At 50.0% G+C, this 9,619-nt stretch overlaps 1 protein-coding gene across 2 annotated transcripts; it reads left to right on the top strand.

The window, feature by feature from the left end:
* The first annotated feature begins 1,339 nt into the window (after positions 1 to 1,339).
* Positions 1,340 to 4,154, top strand: Rpl7 (ribosomal protein L7). 2 transcript variants are annotated; one of them, XM_051196390.1, is made up of 6 exons: positions 1,340 to 1,368; positions 1,955 to 2,063; positions 2,264 to 2,430; positions 2,754 to 2,891; positions 2,998 to 3,107; positions 3,575 to 4,154. In XM_051196390.1, exons 1-6 carry the CDS (start codon positions 1,355 to 1,357, stop codon positions 3,781 to 3,783), a joined length of 747 nt encoding a protein of 248 aa, XP_051052347.1. In that variant the 5' UTR covers positions 1,340 to 1,354; the 3' UTR covers positions 3,784 to 4,154. The 2 variants fall into 2 exon arrangements, with proteins under 2 accessions (XP_051052347.1, XP_051052340.1); XM_051196383.1 differs by lacking the exon at positions 1,340 to 1,368 and adding an exon at positions 1,702 to 1,745.
* The last annotated feature ends 5,465 nt before the right edge of the window (positions 4,155 to 9,619 follow it).

Genomic DNA, 9,619 nt, shown 5'->3' with positions numbered 1-9,619 from the left:
GCGGGCGGCGCCGGGGAGGGACGGCTTGCGGGGAGAGGGCGCGCGCTCGGGCTGCCAACCGCTCGGGCTGCCGGCGCGGCGCGGGGCGGAGCGGGGCGGAGCGGGTCCCTGCCCTGCACTCGCGCCGCTGTCACTCGGGCTCCGGGCTCCGCGGCGCGGCGCGGCGGCTGACGCCCGCGAGTGTCGGAGCGCTCCCGGCCGGCCGGCTCGGAGATCGCCGCGCGCACGGCGCTATATAACCGGGCGCCGGGAAGCGCCGGCCGCCGCAGTGGCATCGGCCCTCCCTCCCTCCCTCCCTCCGCCCCCGGGCGCACCCCGCCCCCGCCCCCCTCCGCCCGCCCGCCCGCAGCCCCGCCGGGCCCGGGCAGCCCCTCTCCCGCGATCGCGGCCGCCGCTGGAGCCTCCCGCCCTGCTCGCGCCTCAGCGCGCGGCTCGCGCCCCCTGCCGTGGGTCACCGCGGCCGGCTCCTGCCTGGCCCCGCCGGAGCCCGGGCACCCCCAGTCCTGCCCGGATCCGGACCGTCCGGCCATGGCTCGTCCCGGTCTCGACGCCACTTGGGCCAGCAGAGCGAGCGAGCGCCGACCCCGCGGCCCTGCGATCAGGCGCTGCGGAAGACAGCCCCGCGGGCGGGCGGGACGAGGACCCCTCGGCGGCGCTGCCGAGTCGGGGGCGGGGGGAGGAGCGGGGCTGCGTGGGTACTGGGACCGGGGGCCGACAGTGACTTCCTATCTCGGCCAGTCTCTGGGGACGGGAACCCCTGGGCTCCAGAGAGCCTAACGGGAGTCAGCGCCGCGAAGGTTGCCCGGGATTCGGGGGTCGCGTTGCCCTCCAGCCCTGCGGGCCGGGGAATGATGCATGCTGGGACTTGTAGTTCACATCCTCGGACGTGGCTTTCGGGTCCGGGACGGGGGGGGGGGTAGGAATTAAGCCCCAAACTGACAAGGTGTCAGCGTTGTGCTTATTAAATAAATAAAAGAATATGTACTCAAGCCCCAAACTGACAAGGTGTCATCGTTGTGCTTACTAAATAAGTAAATTCAGCAAAATGTACTCAAGCCCCAAACTGACAAGGTGTCATCATTGTACTTATTAAATAAATAAATGTTAAAAATGCACTCAGTGCACTCGTTCTCCCACGAGCTTTACCCTGAAATTGATTGGTAGTGACTGTCAGACTGCTGTTTATAGTTTTGCGCCTGCAAAGCGAGCTCGCAATTCGAGATTCTTTTCTGTCCGGCTTATGTTAGGACGACTATAAGTCCTGGGGCCTTGCGCGCTCGCGGACCTTTAAGGGCGACTGCGCATGCGCCAGCTTCCTCTCTCCTTTTTTTTCCCCCCCTGACTGGAAGGAGCCATGGAGGCCGCGCCGTAAGTAGCCGTCCCCGCTCCTCCTGCATCCTCGTCCATCCCGGGGACTGGAGGCGCGCCGCTCCCGTTCCCCAGCGTCTGGCTGTGGCCGGCACCGCTGCGTGCCCGTCTGGGCGTTTGTGACGCCGTATGACGCCAGCACCGGGGTGCGGGAGGCCTGGGCGCCGAGGCCTCGGGGTGTGCGGTGCGCGCGGCCCGCCGCCCGTGCGGAGGTGCATGCGTCTCACCGGCGGGACGGTGCGGTTCGAAGCGGAAGCGTCCCGGGGTTACACACGTCTCTCACGGGCCGACGTGAGGCCCGAACCGGCAGCGCTGCCGTAGCGTGCTGCACCCTGTGCCTGGCGGTCAATGGCGTCCCAGCGCTCTGTCGGCCGGGGGTAGGCAGGAGTCTTTGAGCGCCATGCGTTTGCCTGTATTTTTAAAGGGCGTGGGGCGGGCGTGGAGGAGGTCTAAGCTCCGAATCTTAAAAAGCGGAGATGCCCGTGGTCACAGTGGGTGACGGTGTCCCAACCGCACGGTGCCGAGTACCTGGTGAGTTTGGTGAGGGCGCCGGGTTTTTGACTTAGATGTTGTTTGCTGACGACAGGGAGAAGAAAAAGAAGGTACCTGCTGTGCCAGAGACCCTTAAGAAAAAGCGAAGGAATTTCGCGGAGCTGAAGGTGAAGCGCTTCCGGAAAAAGTTTGCACTGAAGACGGTAAGTAAACTTTGGGGTCCGGTCCCTTGGTTGTAGCTGTCTCGTTGTTTGTTATTGTAACAAACAGTTGCTAAGGAGCTTCTGGTGGGTCAGCCTCTGATCATCTGTCTCTTAAGCTGCCCCATACTGTGGTAAGACTTTTCTAGAACTGATCCTGCTGTCTGAGTTTGGGAACTAAACTGTGAATTACTGGTTTGCAGCTCCGGAAGGCACGGAGGAAGCTCATCTATGAAAAGGCAAAGCATTATCACAAGGAATACAGGCAGATGTACCGGACAGAGATTCGCATGGCTAGGATGGCAAGGAAAGCCGGAAACTTCTACGTGCCTGCAGAACCCAAGCTGGCATTCGTCATCCGAATCCGAGGGTAAGTTCGCCTTGGGTCGCGTTTCTGGGAGCAGGTGGTGCTGAAGCGTGGACAGGCTTGAAGGGGGGCGAGGGGTTTGTTGAGGGTCTTACTCTTCATAAGACCTGTGTCTAAGCCATCCACTCCTACAGCCAGGTAGTTCGGGGTCTTGTACTGTTGTCCTAAGAATTTACAGTGCACTGTAGTGTCGCACACATCTACAAAGATAGATTGTTCAGGCTTTATAACAAGGTTATGGGAGTACAAGGGGAGCAGGCAAGTCTGTTATTGTTTGGAGTTATGGTGGAACCTGGAAGGACACTTTTGGTCTCTTTCTGTGGCAGTATCAATGGTGTGAGCCCAAAGGTCCGCAAGGTGTTGCAGCTGCTCCGTCTTCGTCAGATCTTCAATGGCACTTTTGTTAAGCTCAACAAGGCTTCGATTAACATGCTGAGGATCGTGGAACCATACATTGCATGGGGGTGAGTTTTCTGTCGAGTTCATTGGTCGTGTGACAAGATGAATCTAGATACTTGATACTTGGGTGACTGTCCTTACTGATCATTTCCCCTGGGTTTCCTACTTTAGGTACCCCAACCTGAAGTCAGTAAACGAGCTCATCTACAAGCGTGGCTATGGCAAAATCAATAAGAAGAGAATTGCCTTGACAGACAATTCCTTGATTGCTCGATCTCTTGGTAGGTTGCTCTTTTGGGGGATAGGAGTTGCTGCTAGATTGTCATGTTTTCTGGGCACACTTTATTTTGTTGTATACATGTGGTAGAGGGTTCAAGTTGATGATATTCTCGATGGTGTTAGGTCTCACTGACACTAGAATCAATTGCATTCTGACCTTGCTATCTATCCCCTGTCTCTTCTTGTGCTGGGATGGTGACAGGCAGGCCACCATGCTCCTGCGCCATCTCCCCTGGCTGGCCTCTGTGACTAATCTTTACATGGTCCCCAAATCCTTGATGGTTTAAGGAAATTAAATTTCCCTGCATCTCTGGCTGGCCTGGAACTCAGGTTTGCCTGCCTCCGTCTTCCAGCTGATGGGACTGAAGGTGTGTTACCATGCCTTGTCCCTTCCTTGGTGGTTCTGCCTATAATTGTGACCATTGAGGACTTTTTAAATTTTGGTGAACTTAGACTCAGTTTTCCTCAGGTAAATACGGCATTATCTGCATGGAGGATCTGATCCATGAGATCTACACAGTGGGTAAACGCTTCAAGGAAGCCAACAACTTCCTGTGGCCCTTCAAACTGTCTTCTCCACGGGGCGGGATGAAGAAAAAGACCACTCACTTTGTGGAAGGTGGCGATGCTGGCAACAGGGAAGACCAGATAAACAGGCTTATTAGACGGATGAACTAAGGTGAGAGATTGTATCCTGACAGGACTTTTTGTTTGAGACATTTCTGGCTGTTCTGGAACTTACTGTGTAGACTTGATGGCTTGAGTTCATTGAGGGTGTGCCTGGCTAGCAGGGAAGAGTTTTAAGGGAGGATGTGTAATCTTGAATGATACGTGTTAAATGTTGACTGGGTGTGTCATTGAGTTTTAAGGTGTGGAGGGGGTCTGCCTGCCTGTAAGGATGTATGCTCCTTTACAGCTGATGTTGAGTTGTAGCTTGGACCATAGTCTCTAACTTGTGTATGTTTTTTTTTTTTTTTTTCCCTTTCAGGTGCCTGTGGTATTTTTGTAATCTGGTCAGTTAATAAACAGTCACAGCTTGGCAAACTGAATTGCGTTGGAGTCTTTGTTGGCCTGCCTTTGGCTGCTGCCTACCAATAGTGTTAAATCTTAGAATATGAAAATTTAACAGTTTATATCTTGTGAAAACCCATTTGTTGAAGGTGTTTCTCTGAAAACAGTCGGTTTTGTAACTTTTCAATTATGCTGAATGAGTCAAACTTCAAGGGCTTGTGATTTCTAGGAAAGTGGTAAGTTTGGTGTGCTAGACATGTACTGCCGAAGTTCCACGTCCCAAGCTTTGATTTCCCCCCCCCCCCCCAGCAATCCACACCTAAATTTATTTTTCCTTTTGTGTCCCGTCCTGCTTTAATTCTTCTGTGTGCCTGGATAGTTGGCCTGCATGTCTGTGTTGCTCATGGGTGTGAGCTAAGATAACCAACCCTGGAAAAGCATCCACTGCTTTTACCTGCTGAGCCATGGCCAGCCCTTCCATCTTGATATTTTTAGCATTTGGTCTTAAGTAGATGACTTACAAATACTACTTGGTATATATTTTAAATACATAGGTAAGTTTAGAGCATCTTAAGTAGGGGCAGTGAGATTGGTGGGCAAACCCTGCCCCCCCCCCCCACTGATCCCTTCCACAAGTCCTTGTAATTTCATGTCTTGTGTGGTGCCCACTGCATTTAATTCGGTTGCCTGCCTGAGCATAGGATGCAGCTACCTGCCCTCATCAAAGCTAGTTTACCAGTGGCTGGACCAATAAGGGATGGGACGCCCCTCCGCTAGCAACTATTAACTGCCTACCTCGGAATGTGACATGGTAAATGGCTTTGGTCTAAATTAGTTGTACAAAACGTCTTGAGTATATTATCAAGTAGATGACTTAAATTTGGGGGACACTTGGAGAAATTATTGGTTTAAAGTAGATGAAAGTTCTTAACTGTTAAGCCATCTCTCCAGCCCAGGTGAAAAGTTCTTATCACGTGTTGAGATATTGGTGGTGGTCCTGGAGGAGAATTTCTCTGAATTGAGTTTGGAGAGAAATGCAGTTACTTTCAATAGATGTGGTACTACGCACCTTTAATCACAGCACTTCAGAGGCAGGTGAATCTGAATTCCACGCCAGCTAGGGCTGCATGGACCTGGTCTCAAAGGAGAAGAAAAAACATACATGCTCACCTATGCTTGTGAGTGGCAGTAAAGGCTCTTATGAGCAGCATGGTGTGGGGACACTGAGAATGGAGTCCTCCTGGGTCCTCTGCAAGATGGCTTTTGTCTCCTATCTCTAGCCATCTGCTCTGTCTGTCTTAGCAGGCCCAGTCAGAGTGTATAGTCTGCCTTTGCATGTCCGCCACCTTGAAAAGTGAGCACAGTTCAGCTGTTGGTGCCTCCTTGGTTTCCAGGTTTATAGGAAATAGTGAGGGTGGTAAATGGTCTCAGATCAGGGTCAAGGATGCAATAACTATGGTGTGGTGGTCTTTGTCAAAGTGTTAGGGCTAATTTCTAACAGCAGATGGCCTTTCCTGGAGCATGTGTAGCCCAGGCTGCTTTAACCGGAATTTTCTGAGTGCTGTCACTGCAGGGTATTTTTAGAGAAGTTACATGTTCTCAGAAACTGTGCTCTTAAGAGTCTGAGCCTACATTATCACCAAAATTAGGAAATCCCTAAGCAGGTTAGACAAGCAGGAATGCCCGGAGCAAAGTAGACACAGGAGAATGACTGATTTGTTGTCCAGACTTGGTGTCCTTGTGTGTTAGGAGTAGGGTTGCATGTAGTAACCAGACACTCCGTGAGTCTGTGAGAAAGAATAAATATGAAGCAAACTGCGGGAAAATACAGGGTTGTAACTAAGGCTGAGAGGAAAACACTGCTAAGGATCAGTTTTCTAGTTTGGGATTTTTTTTTTTTTTTTTTTTGAGATAGGGTTTCTCTGTAAACTGGCTGTCTGGGACCTCTGTAGAGATCCTCCTTCTGCCTCAGTGCTGGGATCAAAGGCATGTGCCACCACTGCCCAGCTTTTAAAGGGTCATTTGTGGATGTAGCTAAGTTTTAGGATGAGACTTCATGGGTTCATGCCCCATCTCCACACTGATTTGTGCTGAAGTTGGACCTGGGAGGTCGCTCGGGGGTGAACAACTCAGGGCACAACACTAGCCAGACAACTTAATGTCAGGAGACCGGGTATGTAATGGGTACATAATCTCAGCACTATACAGCAAGATGCAGCTTATGGATGTTGCCTGCAGAGTATGCAACCCAGGCGGATAGGGTACCCTCAAGCCCAGCCGGAGGTGAGGGTTGACACCTGAGGTTCCACAGGTGCCGTTGGGAAGTTTGTGCTCAAACTTGATGTAAAGGAAAAGGAGAAAATACTTGCATACAGCTTCATAAACTTTATAGGTTATTTAAAAAGTTACTTGGTAGTGTGGCTTGAACACATAGCTTATCCAGCACGACATTGAAAATAGCTTCTGCTTATACATCCATCCAACAAAGACAAACCGGTCTGGAGATAGGAAGCCCAGAATGTTTCACTAGGTCAAATCGAGTTGTCAGCAGACCCATTTATCCTTCTGAAGAAAAATTGCTGCCTTTAAAATGAAAACATCTTCCTCATTTATAAAATAAATGTGATGAGAGATGACTCTGGTTAAGATCAGAGGACCCTAGTTCAATGCCCATCTGTAACTATCCTTGAGGCCTCAGAGGGTACAAAGCGTGCAAACCACCCCAATTAGAGTTGGCTGCACTTTCTTGTTCGTAAAGAGAGGTACCAGTAATTGAACTTGGGTCATCAGGGTTGGAGTCCAGCGCCTTTACTTACTGAGCCATTTATTTCACTGGACCCTACTTTAAAGCCTTGTGACATCCGCAGTCTTGTTCTGTACAGGGTTCCTAGGCTCCGGGATTTGGATCATGGGAATTTCACAGAGGGATGTCCAAATGACCTTTTCAGCTGTAATCTTGAGTCTGGAGTACTGGGTAGCCCCCACCCCTACCCCTGGGAAGCCTAACATTTTGAAGCATTTGGAATATCTGAAACTTTGTTGCTTTTCTAGCCACTCAGTATAAGGTTTGATTGATTAACCACCATAAACTAGCATTAGAGTAGCATTCAAGTTTCTGTAAATCCATTAACTGACTTGAGGTTCTTATTTTCATAGGGTGGCTGTCAATTACGGGAGTTGTTTTAAGTCAAAAAGGAAAAGCTGACCTGGCTAGTGTGTCAACTGGACTGGAGAATAAGGGTCTTGTACTTTTACAAACCCCACTCCCACAGAGGCCTGTGATGCACTTTCTTGGTACAGGAGGCCCAGGTTTTTGCAGACAGTCCCACCCCTGGGGCACTTGGTCTTGGGTGGTTTTTATATCTAAAAGGTGGAGCAAATGGTTCCTGCCTGAAACAAACCTGTTTCCTCCCCGTGTTGCTTTAGTTCATGGTGCCTATGAAACACCAAGACAGTACACTTCAGATGCAAAAGAAAGCTTAAGTACTCTTCATTGGTTTCTAGAAACCAACCAATACACACGCTCGCGAGGCTTTTTGTATGCATTCAGTTCATGTGGCTGCGGTACTTCCTAAGCACTTTGCACCCACTTTTCCATCCCATGCTGCCTGCCACCTTTGTCCAAGCACATATTAGGTGTTTTTTTTTGGGGGGGGGAGGGTTGTTTTTTAAATTGATGCTGCTATACTCTAAAACAGAGCAAGGCGTTTGACCACTCTTGGGAAAGTTCAAATCCTCCCGTAATTCAACTTGACAAAGTCTTACTTGGTCCGATTACATGAGGTTATTAGGAGAGAAAAAAATTCCAACACCCCATAGTTTCCTTTTTACATTGTTGAGATTAAGACAGCAATAGCCCCTTTGCTGGGCCAGGAAAGTGGCTCAGCAGGTAAAGTCTCACGTTGCCTGGCCTGAGTGCACCCCAGAGCCCACAGTGGGTGAAGAGGACCAACCAAGTCCTGAAATTGTCCTCTTACCGCCATGCAGGTGCACACACACACAATGAACATTTCTGGTTTGGTTTGACACTGTTAATACATGAAATTCAGACAGCTTTATGGAAGGATTCCAAGTCTCCTGCCTTCAAGTGAAGACTTCTCTAAAAAACTTCGTGAAGCTGACAGGATGAAGTAGTCGTCAGTTCCAATGTCAGCCCAGGAAACCCATTTCTAGTTCAATACCCACCACTGAAGCTCCAGTCTTATCACCTAACCCTCAGCTCATATTCTCCCCAATTAGACGTCTGTGTCCACAGTCTTGAATGCTATCATCAGGTCTCCCTCAAACGCACCTCCTGGACAGGTTGCCGGCTTTGGGCCAGCCTTCTCGAGCACTGCTGAGTGCCCAGTGCTTGCTGAAAGTCCAGCGAGTCAGCTTGAGAAAAAAGCATTTGATATTCCAGGCCTCCCGAGACCTGACACATGGTGACTATTGCATATTCCTGGTGGAAGGTAAAAAGAGATGGGCCGTCAGGTGTGGATCTGTGTGTACATGTGAGTGTGTAGCGGTAGGACAGAGTTATATAGGAGCAGTGGAACATAATAGAACGTGTTACAGGAACACAATTCATACTATAGAAACTAGAGAACTTTATAAAGGAAGCTGGAGATACAGATTTCAATAATGTCTCCAAGACTTGGGGTGAATAATTCTGGACTGCTTAGGTAGTGTTTTCCATTGAACCAGTTAAGTCTCTAAAATTTAAATTATTTTGAAATGCGTGCATGTGCACATTCACCCTGGATGTGTGTGTGCAAATGCATGCACTCGTGCAGGCGTATACACACACACACACACACACACACGGATGTGTCTGGGGAAAGGACAATCTTGTGGAGTTGCTTCTCTGGCTCAGATCATCAAATCTGCATCAGAAGCACCCTCACGCCCTTGCTGGCCCCTAATTTACTCTTAAAGTATTGTATTTATACACCTTGGGTACATGTTTGTTTTCCTCATGCCACACTGTGTCCGTGGAGCTCAGAGGAAACCTGGGATTTCTTTTCTGCTATCGTGTGGGATCACAGATGTATGGGAACCCAAGTCATCAGGCCCTGGAAAGTATTTCTATCTAGAGAGCTGTCTCACCATCTCTAACTTGTGAGAGAGAAAAAAAAAAAAAAAAAAAAAAAAAAAAGGAGGAAGAGGAGAGAAAGAGAAAGAAAAAGGGAGGGAGGGAAGGGGAAAGACAGGCTGTGTACATCCAGACTGGCCTTGAACTCATGTGCACACATTTATTGGACACAGGGTCTCATGTGTCCTAGACTGGCCTTGAACTCTGATGACCCTGAACTGACCCTCCTGCCGTCACCACAGTTTGGGATTACAGGGAAATACACCACCAGGGCACCAAGCACCAAAGCCAGGACCTGGTAGGAGCTGGGAATGGATCCCCAAAGGTCTAAATTGACCCTAGCTTCAGATGAAGGGCGTAGCTTCCTCTACTACCCTGGGATTACAGCCCGGGTCTAATTCTAGTTGGCTTTCTTAACCAGAGGGACCT

The sequence above is a fragment of the Phodopus roborovskii genome, unplaced genomic scaffold, assembly GCF_943737965.1.
Source record: "Phodopus roborovskii unplaced genomic scaffold, PHOROB, whole genome shotgun sequence".
Classification (NCBI taxonomy): domain Eukaryota; kingdom Metazoa; phylum Chordata; class Mammalia; order Rodentia; family Cricetidae; genus Phodopus; species Phodopus roborovskii.
The sequence above is the reverse complement of the archived record's forward strand: the minus strand, read 5'-3'. Positions and strand labels throughout refer to the sequence as shown.